Source organism: Coenobita brevimanus, chromosome 64, assembly GCF_032717465.1.
Source record: "Coenobita brevimanus isolate Jiangsu-jjx chromosome 64, ASM3271746v2, whole genome shotgun sequence".
NCBI lineage: Eukaryota > Metazoa > Arthropoda > Malacostraca > Decapoda > Coenobitidae > Coenobita > Coenobita brevimanus.
In genome coordinates, this window is record NC_137017.1 from 8580145 (window position 1) to 8597953 (window position 17809).

Sequence of the window (17809 nt, forward strand, 5' to 3'; positions counted from 1 at the left end):
ATGCCAACGCTCACCGAAATACCAAGTAGACAGACGACCAAGATGCCAGGTACTGCCGATTTAAGAGAGTGTACGCTTGATTCCTTCATCACTACATCGTTTATAATTTAGTCACTCCGTCTTCAGACCATTTTATTCAGCTTTTTGCCAGACTAAATTGCAGATTGCAGAGAGTAGATAGGGATTGCTTTGTCCGAGGCGTTCTTATGCAGTAGCTTTCTCCTTTAACTTCTTGATCTTGTAATCGAATACATCTACCTTCGTTTGTTACCTTGCATTTTCTGCATTGTTTCTTACTCTACCTGTACACTTTTGTCCCTTGTAACTGTAGCGATAGATTCTGATGCCGTCTTTTTGTCTTTAATTATTTTAGGTACTTTCAGTGTGGTTAGGTTGCTTTTTCTGTGCGTTTTCCACATATTTTTAACTTGGAAGAGGTTCGTGTCTGTTAGCACGTAGGCACCGCACCGTAGTGTACGCTTTCAGGTAGGCTACTGGAAAGTACCGTATAATCTATAGATGAATGAATACCTTTAGCACAATGATTTTCGTTTAAATTTTATTTTATTTTTGCTACCACCTGATGGTTGAAAGACCGCACATAGTGAGGGAATTTAAACATTTCAGTCATTTTGATATTAACTTGAGTTTTAAAGGCTCCAGATGTCACTAGGGAGCAACCACCAACGTGTGTATGTGTATGTATGTGTGTGTGTGTGTGTGTGATGGGAATTGCAAAGATCCTAATCGCAGGTACCGTAGTGACTCATTTGTTAGGCCGGACCTGTCCTAGTATAGCTATATATCATCATCCACTGTGGCAAATAATAAACGGGGTTGAACAAAGCAATATGACTGCTAAAAGATAGTTATCCTCTTCCTCCTTATCATCATCGTCATCATCATCATCATCATCATCATCATCAGAGGCATCATCATTCATTGAACACTTCATAAATTGGATGGGTATGGTCTAGAAAAAGGAGAAGGATTGCATGAAAAGAATGATCAATCAACAAGAGTGATTCTTTAGTAAACCGAATCGTCATCTTACCCTTGTTCACCCACATATAAATCAAAATAGCTACAGAAGTAGGAGGATAGCATAGAACTAGGATGAGTAGTGTCAGTACAGTGCATGCCCAGCTATTAAAATGGGCCACACATTCATTCACTCCACGCCTTCAAGATTCGCTACTTTAATTCTCAGGTGGAACTTTTTTCACTTCTCTTTCTCTAACCTGGCCTAGAATTATCATCTCTCCGTCTTGGATAAAGAGTTGCAACTGAAAATTAACTCTAGAATACTGTGCCAGTCACGAATTAAGAAGCGGTATGTAAAGGAAGTAGAGCCGTGATTGTTATCTTTCTTTACCACTAATTAAATTATCGGTACATGAAATAAGCAACAAAAAGACGAAAATCAGGGCTAGGTTAGAGTAAGAAGAGTATACCAGTTGGATAGTCTCTCGCAAAGTGAATAAAACAGTTTGGAGACACCGTATACTTTGTTCACCTCAACCTGGCCCAAATTTTCGTCCTTTTGCAGCCTATGCCACGTACGTTGCTCAGTGACAGATGCACAATAGTACGGCTTTGCATCCTTTCCTTAGTTCTTTTTGACTAGTACCGTACTCTAGTGCTCATCTGTTATTACAACTCAACAATGAAAGTGAAGAGAGTGTAATTTTAGGCAAATTTAAAGTGAACATAGTATAAATAAACAGAACATGGAGTAATTCATAGGACTGATGGGGCTAATAGGTGAGAAACATTCACTTCGATGCGGATGAAATTCTGGAAGTTGATTTACAGAGATATCCTGTTATCGATTCCCTGTAATTATTGAGATACGTTTAATGAAGGGAGGACAAAGGGAGGAGAGTTCATAACCTTACCATGTCCCTTATTCTTCCTCGAAACAGATCGTAGTTACGAGAGGAAAATTGTAAGATGTTTGTTACCGGTATTCTCTGCCCAGCTGTCTACCTATGCCCATAAAAGATTAACCCTTTCCTTACAAGTGGTCTCTGAAGTCGAGTAGAAACCACTGACGGTACCAAGAATAAAATGTAATTATTCTAGAGAGGCTTCATATATCTAGCCATTTATTACGAGGTCGCTCTCCTGGGCTGAATAAATTATCTGGCGGCTAGAACGACTAAAATAAAATAGTGCATCATTATGCAGCAAGGGTTAATCAGTATTGTAACTAGGCTATCAGTAGAGTGGTTTAATACTGTATTATTTTGCTGGCTTTTTTAATGACATGGTTTATGTTGAGTATTATTTTTTACTGGCATGTTTTATTATTATTATTATTAGTAGTAGTAGTAGTACTGACTTTTTCTGTTAATTTCATTGAAAGTTGTCCCGACTGACTTTATGGCAAAGTATGCAAGGTGTTCCCATCATACGACTTGTTATATAATATTATCAGGCAGCTGCATGATTTCCATGATGTGAAAACTCATTCTGCTATAGTTAGCCCAAATGGAGACTCATTTTCTTCACAGCAGTCTGAATGTATTTTCTTTTACAAAGGATCAGGACTACCTATTTTAATTAGAAAATTTAACCCCAGTCGGTATGTTACTTAAAAAGAAGGGTATGGTGTAGCATAAGCATAGTAAAGAACAAGTTAAGCGCACAGAGCGCATACCTCCGTCAACGCCTATACCAGACACAGCAGCCTACCACCAAAATTTAATTAGCTCTTCCGTGGACTGTGACCCACATATCCACAAAATTTCGTTGAAATCCATTAATACAACTTTGAGATATCTTGTGGACTAACAAGCAGAAGCGGTCCTGAACCGGGACTCGAACTAGGATCACCACTAAAATTAAGTACCGGTAAACTCTTCCTTGGCCCATGACCCACAGATCCAAAAAATTTCATTGAAATCTCTCGATAACTTTTTAAGATACTCTGTAGACAGGCAAAACAGGGGTGCATACATAATCTCCAACTTTCATCGGGGGTGGGGGAGTTAATAACGCATCTAAATAGGTCTTCCACTCTTCTCGTCAGCTCTATCCCTGGTGGCTGACACTGCGAATGATTTTTGTGTATTTCTGCTAAATTCATTCATGCTGTCTTTGAACGATTATACTGTATTAATCTCGGGGGGAGAAATAGGGATGCGAAGGGGGTACTGGAGACTTTTCAACCTTGTCACTACTACAGCTGAGCTCGCATTCTCGTCGCTTAAGGACGATCCCCAACACCTTTTCCTAAGTGATTTATTTTGCTTATTACACTTTTCTGTGGTACCTGACATAAATCCCGTCCAATATCACCATTCTCTGCATAAATCGTGTTATATTATTTATCTTTTCCTTGCATGCTATCTCTGGATTGCAACTCTTGTACCCTGACTGTCCAATTGCTGGGTCTGTACGATTGTGTTGTATGAAGACTGTGGCCTGATTTTGTCCATACCAGCTTCTTAAACTCCTCATTGGTATTGGAGAGGGACGCCCTCACGTGGTGGCACCAGTAGAATGAGGCGCCTTCACTACCCGGTAATACAAATTCCACTAAACTTCCTTCCTATCCACTGAAAGGAAGATGGTTGGCTCCAGGAAGGCAAGTTCAGCTTTCAGTCCAATTAGCTTAGGTTTCAGATGAACTTGGGATTACAACAACTACGACCACAACTCCTCCTCCTCCTGTTACTACTACTACTACTACTACTGCAACCACCACCACCACCACCATCATCACCACACCACCACTATCCTCTGCAGTACAGTTCGATGACCTCATTCTTTAATATAGCTTCCAAGTGAACGATTTTATACAGCGTGGGGGATTGTCCTAGAGGAGAGGGTTAGTGTGGGCTGTATCTCACCCCATACAGGTACGCGAGAGTGAAAGCAAGAAAAAGCAAGCCCAGTCACTTATTCCCTCTCAGTCACTCATTTCAGTCCCTCAGCCGCTCAAATGATAACTGAAAATTTGTTAACCCTACTAATCATTGAGGTTTACCTCAGTCGCCTTATTTCTGGCCTGTTATAGACTTCTGACATTGCATCATCCCCACAAACCACTTCATTCCGATTTCCTTTGTTCCATACACGTATCTTACCCCTTTGGTTGCTCATATTTGAGTTAAAATAGGTTTCACTTCATCCTTTCACCCCCTTCTTGACTATTTCCTTATCTTTCTATCTATCTGTCTATCTGCCTATCTATCTGTGTCTGTTTATTTGTCTGTCTGTCTCTGTTTAGCTGTTTTACTGTTTTTCTATCTGTGTGTCTGTTGGTCTGTTTGTCACTCTGTCCTTTTGTCTGTTTGTCTTTATCCATGAAGAGAGAGAGAGAGAGAGAGAGAGAGAGAGAGAGAGAGAGAGAGAGAGAGAGAGAACATTAGGGAATAAACAAACAACTCTTAGCTTCGATATCTTTACTTTGTTACAAAAATATTTACATAAACCTGTACAACCATATGTACATAATGATTAATAAAGAGAAATTCGTTATCAGGTCTCAGTATGCCGTTAAATAAAGTATATATGCCGGTTAAAACAGAATAGAGGGTGGTCCATATATAACGCTTCTCTTTTTTGTGTTGTGGGGACGACTCATTTGGCGCTAACAGTGTCTGTCCTGCATCATTTATTCATTTCCCTCTCCCCATGTGACACCTACGCCCACACCAGCAGACTGAGCCGTCCCCACAACACACAAGGTGCCGTTAGGTGAGTTTCCGGTGAAGGGTTATGTTTATTTAAATTAATCGTATTTCATTTCCACCTACTATCGTGATTTCGTTCAGATGCTGCCCGTAGTTCAGATATACCAGCTTTCATTCTAATATAACTGGCTTTCGTTCAGATATACTGGCATTCATTCAGATACATTGGCATTCGTTCAATTATCCCGTCTTTCATTCATAGCTACCGGTTATAGCAGATTTCATATATGGCTTATTATTCATACAAACCGGCCGTAAGTTCAGATATATATATAAAGGCCTCATTGAAAAAAATACCGGCTTTGAAATAAAGTCTATATCGCAGCAGTAATTCAAGTATGGTGGTGAGAATTCTTGTATGTTAGTATTAAAATATTCCAGTTCTCATTTCAGGTAGCCTAATTCCTACTGTATAATATGCCGTCGTCATTCATATATGACCTCTGTATTAATTCCCGTATGTTGACGTCATTTAAATATCTCTGACTCTATATTAAATCCTGTATACCGACGTAATTTATATACCTCAACTCTGTATTAATTCCTGTTGGCAGACGTAATTCTGATATCCCGACTCTATTAAATCGTGTAAAAAAATCCTAACGTAAAATTGGATATCTTGGCTCTACATTAATTCCTGTATGCCGACGTAATTTCAGATATCCTGACTCTATATTAATTCCTGTATGCCGACATTAATTCAGATATCCTGGCTTTATATAAATGACTGTACAGTATTGTATTTTAACAGCCCGACTTTTTTTTTTTTTTTAAACTATTTAAGACGCATAGGGGGTCGAGGCTAGGCTAGTGTAGTCTGCATGTTTAAACTTTTCATTCCAGTTGTGTGTTTTTACCATCTTATTCTTGCTGCCTCCAAACGATTTTATTCAACTGAAGAGTGGCTTTTGGAAATAGAGGGATTGAATAATGACTTCCTTTATCCTTTTATTGGTACAGTTGAATGGAAACTCGCAATAAAATCGCCTGTTCATAACTTGATTATTATGAAGAACACAGTAAAATGGTCTGATGGGAGCATATTTAAAATGGAAAATGGGTCATCGGAGTGAAGGAATTCGTAGGGGAAGCCTAGGTGATCTATGCAGACTCTCGATGATATTACATGGTCGAAAAATCTTCCGGCCGCGTTTTTGGGATTCAAACCGATGCATTAAAAAGGGGGAAAAAAAAGTGGGCAAAAATTCGCCTGCGCTTCTCTTCCTTCCGTGGCAATGAAAGGTGTTATATGAACCACACCTTTTTACAGTGCCTTGGCCTAGAATCGCCATCTTCCCATCTTGATCATTGGACTATAACAGGCGATTAGCGCTGGAATATGGTGCTAGTTACGAAGAAGTGCTGTAGAAAGGATACAGAGCCGCAGCACCGTCTTTTTCTTTCACTGAATTAAGTGAAATAAGCCGCAAAAGAACGAACATCTGGACCAATTTAAAGCAGTAGAGTTTTATGAAATAGTAATATGCAACATAGAGCAAAAGAGTAAGATAAGACAGGGAAGGATACTCTGTGCTATTTATAGGGGGATGAAAAACGACAGGATTCTATGCTGGCAGAGAATTATAGGCGAATTTTTGCTCAGGGCTCTACGTAGCTCTTTAGACCACCAGATGGAGACTGCCGTACGGGGTTTGACTTAGACTTGCAGAGGGTACCTAGAGTCTTAGGGCACGTCCACAAGAAATGCTTGCTGGCACGGGAGGTTGCGGGAGGGGGTACTGCAACATTGTAACTTCTGTGTTCTCTCCTGCACTCACCCGCAACAACAAGCCTTGTGGACGCGGCCTTAGCTCAGCAGTTATGCTTTACTTGACTCAGGCTTACAGAGCGGCTATACCACAAACGGTCTTCATAGTCGCTGAAGTCTGGCTATTTACAGTAGTTGTGTACATGATCATAGTCCAGTCATGGTTACTAACCCCTTGAAGGTGCTGTAGAGGGATGCCTTCACGTGGTAGCACCGATATAACTTGACGGTGGAGCTGCCCGGCAATACAAACATCCCTCATCTCCCTCCCTATCCCCCAAAAGGAGGATGGTGGACTGTATAAGGGCAGATTTGGCCTGTAGTCCAGTGGGTTCACTATTGCAGATGAACCTGGGGCTACATCCACTACCACTACTAAGTAATGTCCATAAGAAGTTAGTTGGCGTCATGATCACCTTGGCTCGTATTCTTGTCTCGTAAGGAAGCTTTCTAACATCTTTTCTTAAGTGATTTATTTTTATTATTATTACTGTCCTCCTTTTTGTGGCATAAATCCATCTACTATCGCCATTCTCTTTATAAATAACGTACAGAAGGATAACTAAGCATATCCAAAAATAAATAGCTAAGGAGCAGGTGCTAGGTAGCCTTCGTAAGCGTTGAGAATATGGAGTTAGTTCAGCTCAGACCGCTGGATTAAGTCATGTCCAAGCCTGTATCCCTTATATGCTTTGTGTTTTTCAGGACTGGGTTTTGAATATGCAGTTGTGTTAATCGCCTCAGTGTCTTGACTTTGCTATCGTTACTCATATTCATTCGTCTTGAGCAGACCTCTAATACTGAAGCGTAATCTGTGTTCGACGTAAATTGAGGAAACGTGTCAGTGTTATGGATGACACTAGCATCGTAATTTCAGACCCCTTAGAGTTGTCAAATTGCATGAATGTATATGAACAGGACGATGGAATAAATACATATATACATGGAATGCAGTTTGAGCATGTATTAAATGACACTGAAAGCTGAGCGTGTTCATAGTTTTATCGCCCATTACCCTACTGATATTCGCGTGTCATATTTCGTTTGTGATAGGATAAGTTAAAACATAAGCAGCCTCTTGCACACACCATTAAGATGCTCGAGAAGAGAAAGGGTGTTGGTAAAAAAGGAGAAAAAGGGACCCATCAGACAACAAAGAAAATACAGGAGAACACCCTGGTAATCAGTGGAGAGAGTTATGAGAGAAATCTGCTTTAAAAGAAAGTTATGAAATTTTGAATGAACTCGCTGACGCTGGTTAATGATCCCATTAAAAAAAAAACCGTGGAAATATGAATATCCGCTGATAGTACGGGATTACTCTCCGCCCCCCAGAAAAAAGAAACCCTTTTTTAAAAAATGCAACATAATCGAATGAATTTTCTAACAACAACGCGAAAACGAAAAATATGATGTTGCACATCATCTAGCCACACAATTATTTGTGAAAAGTGACTTGGTAATTGGGAGTGACAGTTTGTTTTTCCGTGTGTAAATTCGAATGTGTCACGCATACTAAAACTTTCAGCTCTCGAATAGCCTCTAATGCTTTCCTTGGTAAAAGAGGGAATATATATAAAAAAGTACATGTGAAGCAAATTGACTCCTACTATATAAAGGGAAGGTTTATTTTTACCATAGGCTACGCTAGACAGTACTTTTGATGTAAGCAGCGGGTGGTGGAGGGGCCTTGAAAAGTAGAGGACTTTTGTCTGCACAAGTCATGTTCGAACTGTCACATAATTTCTTTCGGACAGTGTGTGGACGGTGGGGAATCTAAAATTGGGGAATACTGTGTCACAAGTTGAGAATATAAATTTTGGGAGTAATGTGTTGCTTGATAAGAATCTATAATTGGTAAGTCATGTGTTGCAAGGTAAGGAGGAGGATGTTGATATCTGTGCACTCATCCACTCTGCATTTTGTAGTTTTATCTGCGGAATTCACGCCCGAAAGGTCCAAGTCAGGAATCTAAAATTGATAAGCAGTGTGTTGAAAGTTAAGGAGGAGGTTAGTATTTTTGCACCCATCTACTATGCATTTTGTGGTTTTATCTTCAGGTTATGCTCGAATGTTTTCAATTTATTTTGTGTAGCTTGTGCTTAAATCGTAAGGAATATAAAATTAGGAAATAATGAGTTGCTACTTAAGTTGATATTTGCGAACCCCGTCAACTTGACATTTTGTGACAGTAGGTAAGTAGTTGGTGGTGTATTAGTTAAATATGTGGTCTGCGCTTCCAAATATCGTATATTAACCTACTGGTATTCTAAATATGCAAGCTTAGAGTCAAGGACCTCTTTAAGATACTTTGCCTTTCCAAATATCATCCATAAAGTTGCATATTACATTTCAGTAATAAAGAACTTCAATGCTAATGAAAAAACGGCGTCATCTTGTGAAAGTCTGTCTGCTCTATAGTCATATTAAATATTAAAGCCAAGTATTTATAAGAGTGAAATATTATGCCCTGCCGGACTCCGTAGATTGTCTTGCTTATCATATTACTTAGTGAGTTGGTATATGGATACGCTACTGAACTGTGAAAGGAAAATGTCACCTATTGCTTTAAATTTTAGTCCAGATATACAGGCCTAGTATTAGTGAACAGAGTACCAACACATGCGCCCTTTCTTTCTGTATTTCACCGTTTGTGTCACCAGGTCCCCTTTATTCACAGGATTGAGTGCTTTGTATTTGCGTGTGTGGAATGGTGAGTGAGTGTTAGAAGCCTGAGAGTGGTGTAGTCATTTGCGTGTAGAACTTCAATAACAAGGTATTAAAGTTAAGGCAGCGAGTGTCTTTTTGTTTCACTGTTTTTGTGTTCTGTTAGAAGGTTCAGAGGAGCGAAAAAGGGTGAAGTTGTAAAGTTGAGTGTGTTATTCCTGGGCGCCCGCTCAGTGTGAGTTTTATGTATTTGTCGGCTTGGAAAAAAGGTCCAGGGTCATTATTAAGGAAGATCTTTACCACTTTGCCAGATAAATGAGTTTCTTTAGCAGTTTATTAATATCAGAGGTAGATTAAGAAAAAACTTATTTTCACTAGTTTCGCTTTGTTTTTCGTGTGTGTGTGTGTGTGTGTGTGTGTGTGTGTGTGTGTGTGTGTGTGTGTGTGTGTGTGTGTGTGTGTGTGACGTGTGGGACTAAAAATTTATGAAGGCAAGATGAAGTAAATGAAGCGGCCTGGGACTCTGCCACACTTTGCTACAGGTGTCTGAGTTCACACCTTGAGATGAATCCACCTCCTCCTGTATATGTTTCACTTAATACTCGTTTCGTTCTGAAATGTATGCTACCTGTGTGAGCGCTGGCAAAAATGTAAGCACACAATCCTAACCACAACTGAAGACCAATAAAGTCTGTAAATTATGGAACCAGGTGAAGGACGGACGAAGATAAATGGACGAAAGGACGGACAGATGAGTGTGTGAAATTTAAGGACGGACAGATGGACGATTTGGTTTTGTTAACGTAAGCGATGTTGGACAGTTTGAATGTTTTTGTTGCATATTCTAATTTTGGTGTTTATGTTAGTCTAAGTTAGGGTGATATATTTTATGTAATTTACCAGGAGTCTTTACATGTACACTCTTTGTTTTGTTGTATGCGGGGCTGGTTTCTGTGTGTGTGTGTGTGTGTGTGTGTGTGTGTGTGTGTGTGTGTGTGTGTGTTTAGTTGTTATGTAGTAGTAGTTATTCATTGGTCACTATTTTTGAGTGTCATAGGGTCAGCATTTTGTTAGTAGTTCGTGGATGTTCGTAGCCCAGTTGAAAACCCCCTCGGTAACATTTTCGAGCATCAGCGTCCCCCTCGCTTTCATTTCATTTTCTCCTTTTGGACAAACTGATGCTCTTTTACCATTATCCTGCGATTGCCTTGAGGTCCGTTAGATCCTCCAGAAACTCAGAGTCATGAATCATGTGAATTTCTTGTTTACTTCCTGTTAAAGTATCCTGTCAATTTTCGGGTTTGTTCCTTCAGCTGATATAAGTTATCTCGCACTTTATCCTACTAAAAAGTCCCGGTCTTCAGATTTCCGACAACATACAATATAGTGAACTTCTTGAAGTCGATGGCTTGTTTTTAAAGATGATCCTGATTTTGGCCTGCCTAATCACACTCAGAGTTTTGTTTTGAATTTTGTTCCATTCGCTGTTCCGAAATTATCCACTGTCATTATTTTTTGACGGAGCGCAAGTTTATTTTTCCTCCTACCGACACAGCGGTATTTATACTCCACCATAACACCAAACTCAGAATTACAGTTTCTCGATATTATCCAGTCAGTTTGAAGATAATAAAATTTACCTTCCGTAGTAGCGTAATTCAGAGGAGCACCACAATCGTAATCTCATGTTTTCCCCCGACCAATACTCGTTTCCTTCATTAGTCTATAATATCATGTGAATTCCCCCTTAAAAAGCCGCCATGACACAACCATACAACAGAGATTCTGTCTTGTACACTATTTCACCATTACCCAAAACACCAGTCTCCGTTTTCCCGCCATCCAATGAAATTTTCGTGTCGTTCTTGTACATCCTTCAGCAATGGTCCTTTTCCTCCTGACCTCCAATAACCCATAACATCGTATCAGTGTGGGTAAAGTTGCACGTAGGCTTCATTATCCGTTTGGTTAGTTCAATGGTTACCTTTTAAATACCTGTTACTTCAAACTACAAGATTAATACTGTGTTATGAGCCACTGAGAGGAAGAGGTACTGATTTTCTGGAGGCAACTGTACCAATAATGTCTTTCATGAATGCTTTTTCTAGAGACAAGGCGTATATTCAATATCATATGAATTTCATATTTGCTTTTACCGACACACTGTAGATTGAGTCTCCTCCACCATCTCCATGAATTTCTTGCCTGTTTCTAGCGACACAACGTAAATTCAGTCTCCCATACCATCATCGTGGATTCCATGTTTTTATGGACGGGACGTAAATTCAGTCTCCCTCACCATCTCCATGAATTTCGTGTCTGCTTCTATCGACTTAATGTAAATCCAGTCTCCTACACCATCCCCATATTATCCTTCATTCTACAGTACACTCCTCCACCCTTATCCTGTGAGTTTCTTGAGGTCAAAGGTCTCCCCCGGCTTGTGCTTAAGTAGGCCCATCTGCGTCATGGTCTTGATGAAGGCGGTGTGGTCGCTGAGGAGTTTGTGGGAGGTCACGTCCTTCTTCAGCTCCTCCATGTCTCGCTTCAGCTTCGCCCGTCTGTTCTGGAACCACGTGATTACCTGTGGAAGGAGGACGTGTTAGGGTACAAACAAAAGGGCCTGGTAGAGATGGTTTGGTGCTAGAAATCGAGGTGTTAACTCATTCTGACTTAATAATGTCTACCACGTGATACCTGTGAGAGGGACGTGTTAACAAAGAGCAGGGTCTGGTAGAGATCGTTTGGCGCTAGAAATCAAGGTGTTAACTCTTTCTGTCATGTCTAGTAAGCTTAGTGATATCTTTTGGCGTAAGAGAAGAAGGAAAATTAGGGCTGGAGTGATTCGAGATGAAGTAAAAAGGTATTAGATTTCCTTAGTGTTAGAAATCCCATAGCCAAAAGTATATGCAGAAATCAGCTTACCAGGAAGAGGCGTCAGGAAACCTCTTAACACCACAGGAACACCCCCCAAAACTCTGATATTGTTTTTCGTATCACCTTCGATATTCTGACTCCTGATCTGTGTGTTTAATGTCGGATTTCTTTCATTTCAGGTATGTCTGCTTGCCATTACATTTGTGCTGGACCCTGACGCAATCGTGAGTACGGTACCGGATTTATTTGTTTGAGAGAGAGAGAGAGAGAGAGAGAGAGAGAGAGAGAGAGAGAGAGAGAGACGTTAAGATGTTCCTTTTGTACGTCAGAGCGTATTTATCTGCGGCACATCCAAGAAATCAACTTCCTTTTCATTTTTGCCCAGAGTTCATTAAAAGCAAGCTAGACGTAACCAAAGTATCAACTGAATTAACCCAATCACTCCGATTATGTAGTCTTTACTGTATTTTAATCTTTCTGTTTTCATACCAGTTTATTCAGTCTAGGATAAACTTTTCGAGCTGAATAAAATCGTCTGGTTGTAGCAAGAATAAGCTACGAGAAAAGGTCATCGTATGGAAGGAGTTGTTTATCTGTCCCAGTCTAACACCCTCTTCTCCCGCCACTCCAAGCTTCCCTCCCCCATGTACTCCTCCACCCTGCCCTCCACCTCATTCTTGTGTTGGCTGCTAATCGATACAGCCTTGCCAAACCCTCTTTTTCGTTAAATAGACTGCCTGTCATTCTTTACCATCACCTGTCACCTTATCCAGACTCAGGCGCTCAATTCTGTTCACCCAGGCGCTCAATTCTGTCCACCCCTTCCTGTCATTTGGTATGGATCTTTTAATCCTCACCCCCCCCCCCCTCCAATAAGACGAAGCGTTTTAAAATTTTATTCTGGCGCCCTCATGTCGATTTTACTTTCCTTAAGGAGGACGTTTGTCACTGAAAGAATGAAATACATCGTCGTTAATCTTACTGTTCCGATGACAGTTTTTCCGTTGATTTTCGTTAACATTAGACAGTTTTATTCTCTTCGAGTACTGTCGTGCCCAAATATGCTGTCGCTAAAAGGCTGTCCCTGTCATTACCATCGGCTGTCACTTTGTCCAGACAGGCACTAGGTTCTGTTCACCTATTCGTGCCACTTTTTTTTTTTTTTTTTTTTAACATGGATTATATGAGGCATTGAGCCAATATGTCATCAGTTTCTTTGTAAATACGAATTATTGAGGTATATCTAAGAACATTTATAAGTTTAGCTTGGTTTTGTGCTGTATATGTTGGATAGAAAAAATGTTCTTTTTTTCTCCTGTGTCAGTATGTCTAGTCAGCGTTATCTAAATACGATAATAAGTCTGTTTTATTGTGGATTGTAGTTCCGGTGTTCGATCCAATTATATTCCTGCTGCACATATAACAATAATGGAAGCATGAGTCTACTGTTTACAGGTGAATAATATAAGAGCTCGATCGAAAAACCTACTCTCTTGTTGTGTAAATCCTTATAATCAGCTGGGACTCAAACGATTTCAGTTTGGTTAAATGAATCTCTCTCTCTCTCTCTCTCTCTCTCTCTCTCATAAAAAAAAAAAGGAGTAGACAGACAGGAGTGACGGGCTATATACGCTGTTCCGTCACCCTGTCTGTCACGCCACCACTCCACATCTCTTCCACGAAACTTGTATCTTCCATCAAGGTCTCCAGTCCAGAGGGTAACGACAATTTTTAGCAATGAAAGATTCTGGTGGTTTTCGGTGGTTTAGGGAGATGGTTAGCACATTTAGTTCCCAATCGAAAGACCTCGAGTTCGATTCTCATCAGGAAGGTGTAGAATGAGTTGTGTTTGGGGCTGTGAGATGTAGAGATGGTAAATAAGTGGCTTCCGTTTTGGTGTTATAGTTTGGCTACCACAAGGGAGTTTTATGCAGGTATAGGAAGCTCTCGAATCTCTACGGAATTAACTTTCTCAACAGGGGATAGGGTGAGGGGGTTCTTTCCTAAAGTGAAATTAAAATCGACTGGCGTTGTAAGGATAAAATAGAAAATCATCTTTGAAGGTGTTAGTCCTTTCGTCTGGAGGGTAAAGCTGAATAAAATTGTCTGTATTTAGTCATAATAAAATACTAAATACTCCCTCAGGCTAGTGTTAAAATCTGTGGTGTATTTAGCAATATGAGGGGACTGTTAAGCGGTAAAGGAGTGAGGTATTGAGCTGAGAGACAAGTGTGTGTGTGTGTGTGTGTGTGTGTGTGTGTGTGTGTATGTGTGTGTGTGTGTGTGTGTGTGTGTGTGTGTGTGTGCGTGCTGTCCGTGCCTTTCGTCCTGCGTTAACCAGGGTCCGCGGACACTTGGACTGTCATTACGGTCATGCGAGGACTCCACGCCCGCCCCTGTCTTGCGTGTCACCCTCACCCCCTCACACCCCACCCCTACAGCCCTCACCTCACACCCTACCCCCACAGCCCTCACCCCTCACACCCTACCCCCACAGCCCTCACCCCTCACACCCCATCCCCACAGCTCTCACCCCTCACACTCCACCCCCACAGCCCTCATCCTCAAACACCCCACCCCCACAGCCCTCACCTCTCACGCCCAGCAACCGTCCCCTCACACCCAACTTCCCTCCCCTCACACCCCCACAGCCCACAGTCCTCACACCCCCACACAATCCTTACCCCTCACTTACCCCTTTTCACAGCTCTCACCCCTCACTCATCCCTGCATCTCTTACTCTTCATTTCCCACAATCCTCAGCCACCATACCCCTCCCCCTCAGCCCTTACCTTAATAGTCCTCACCTGTACATCTAATTGCCTTTCATTTTTCACAGCCTTTAACCCACAGTCCTCTCCTCTACATGGCACTTCCCCCATTTCACCTCTACCTTCAGTGTTCCCCTCTCTGTCACTATCTCCTTTACTCCTCCTCCATCCTCCACTTCAGCACCTCCCCTTCCACACTTGTCACCTTCTGTTGTATAGAACCTGAGGTGGTAGGTTCGATGGAAGGCTTATTTAGTGTTTGATTGAGCTAAGATTTGATCCTAACCCGCGGCGAAAATTTAATTGAATATAGCAGAACATTAGGCTAAGCCAAAGCTTGATCCTGGCTGAGAACGTATATTTAGATGGGATTAGCATTACTGTTAGTTTTTGTACGTATTAATATCGTACTCCTTCCCTTTTGAGGTTTATACAGGGTGATCCGTAAGTAGCGTAACACCTGGCGATATCTCATGTTTGCGGGAACGGCTCATTCTGCTGGTGTGGGCGTGGTGTGTTAGTGGAAGTTGAAAATAAATAGACGATGCAGGGTAGACGTTGATAACGTTGACTGAGCCGTCCCCATTACAAACGAGAAAGCGCCAGGAAGAGGAGCGTTATAAATGGCCCATTCTGTATATTATCTCTCACTCGTAAACAGTGTGTGTGTGTGTGTGTGTGTGTGTGTGTGTGTGTGTGTGTGTGTGTGTGTCCCTACATTACGTAACCTTACCCCCTGCAAAGTCCCCTACCACTTTTAATACACTGCCACCCTTTCTCTTCTTGACTTCACTGTCCCCCAAGTCTCCCGTTAACCCTGCCATCCCTGACAAACCTACCCTATCCCTTATTCTTCACGTTTCCTTCCTTTACACCTCCCTTTCCTCCCGTCTCTCTTCCTCCCTTTTCAACTTTCCTTTCCTTTCTTTTCTCCCCTTCCCAATTTCCCCTCTCCCATATCCCTTTCTCTCCCTCCTCAGCCTTCCTTCAGTCAATCACTTGCAGTGTCTTCTACCTCATTTTAGGCATCCACCTTCCTCCATTCCCCTCTCAGCCTTTATTATCATTCATGGTCCCTCCCGTTCCTCTCCACTCCTCTTCCTTTACACACTCCGTCCCTTTCCTTGCTATCCACTCCCCTTTCTATATATTTCCCCCACCTTTCCTTATCTTCCACTGCCCCTTCCTTTCCATTCCATCCACTCCCCTTCTTTTTTTCTCCCCCTCCCTTTCCGTCCCTTCCCTTCCCTTCCCTTTCCTTCCCATCTACTCCCCTTTCTTTCTACTTCCCCACCATTTCCTTCCCATCCAGCCCCCCCTCCTTTCCACTCCCCCCTTCCCCTTCTTTCCCATCCACTCCTCTTCTTTTCGATATCCTCTCCATTTCCTTCTCACCCATTTTGCATCCTTTCCTTCTCATCCACTTTCTTTCAACACCCGTACTTAACCTCCTACAGCGCCCCCTCCTTCAACAAGACCCCCTTCCCCCTTCTCCAGACCCTTCGTCATCCGTGAAACGTGATGGATAGTAGCAGCACCTGACACACGCCCACTCCAATGACAGGGCACACTCAGTTATTTGTGTCACCTCCCTCACCCCTCCCCAGTCCCCCTTCCCCCAACCAGTCGCACCCTTCCTTCTCTCTCTTTCTTCTCCCCCTTCCTCCTCCTACTTCAATAACCCCCACCACTTTATTCCTGCCCCCTTTCTTCCTTTCTCCCCACCCCCTTCACCCCATCTTTCTTTTCTCGATTCATTATAAGTGTCCCTTCTTTCACCCCCTTTCCCCTCTAACTAAGCTCACCTTTCCTTCTCTTCTCCAGCCCTTCACCTCTGTTCCTCTCCATTTCCCTGTCCTCTGATTCAGATCCTTCCCTTTCTCCTTCAGCTCCCTCTGGTCTCCTCTGTCTCTTTCCCTTTCTCCCCAAGTACCCCCTCTTTCCCTGCACTCCTTTACTTCTCACTACCCGAACAGTTCCTCATCACTTTATTTGTATTCTCCTCCTTCCATCCCCCTCCCCACTCTTCTCTTCCTTCTCTCCTCCTCCCCACCGTCTGTCCCTCTACAACGTCTCTCTACCTCCTCTGTCTTTCTCCACACCCAGACCTCTAATTCCCATATTCTCCCCCACTTCAACTTTCCCTTTATTCCCCAGCCTTACCCCTCCCTGCCTCCTTTCCTCAACCCTCCATTTCCCCACCCTCCCTCTCCTCCCTCGCCTTCCCCCATGCTTTCAAGACACAGTACTCTCTCTCTCTCTCTCTCTCTCTCTCTCTCCTTTTTTTTTTTTTTTTTTTTTTTTTTTTCAAGCGACACCGTTCTAGCGTGAGCATATCGACGACGGGACACAATTGGCGGGCGGAATGTGTTTTAAAGCGGCGACACGGGCTGGTATTTGTCAACCCGGGTAAAAAAAAGAAAATAAGAGAGTTGCTGTTGGTGCTTACTAGTTAGTGCTGTTGTGCTGGGGTGCAAGGAAAGGAGGGGGAGGGGGTTGCTTGGCGTTGAGGAGGTGGGGGTGGGGTGTAGGGGTTGGGGGGTTAGGGGGAAGGTGAATTATCTTGGAAGTGCTTGCGTTATGGAGAGAGAAGGAACTCTATCCGTCTGTCTGTCTAATTATCTTTTTTATCTATCCATCCATCCGTCCATCTATCTGTCCATCTATCTATCTATCTATCTATCTATCTATCTATCCGTCTATCAGTCTAACCGTAGGAGGGTAGCTAAAATTAAGTACAAATCACGTCTGCGTGGTGAATGGGTTTTAAACCGGCGATACGGTCTGTTATATGTCAACTGGGTAAAAAAAAATAATAAAGAGTTGGTGTCTGTGCTTGCTGTATAGTTAGTGGTGTTGTGTTGGGGTGCTTAACGATCCCTTCACTGGGGAAGGATTGTGGTGGGGGTGGGGGCGTTGACAGAAAGGGGTTGGGGGGGTTGGCATTGCTGGGTTGGTGGGGTTGACATTAAGGGGCTACAGGGATTGGCACTACGGGGTTGGTGGGGGGGTTGACACTGAGG

At 42.3% G+C, this 17809-nt stretch overlaps 1 protein-coding gene across 1 annotated transcript in view; it reads right to left on the bottom strand.

The window, feature by feature from the left end:
- Window positions 1–11539: 11539 nt before the first annotated feature.
- LOC145404687 (uncharacterized) overlaps window positions 11540–17809 on the bottom strand; it is a 155699-nt gene continuing 149429 nt past the window's right edge. Inside the window, exon 3 of the mRNA XM_080276240.1 lies at window positions 11540–11722. Within this exon, the coding sequence (XP_080132366.1) occupies window positions 11540–11722 (183 nt within the window). The remainder of the gene's footprint in view (window positions 11723–17809) is intronic.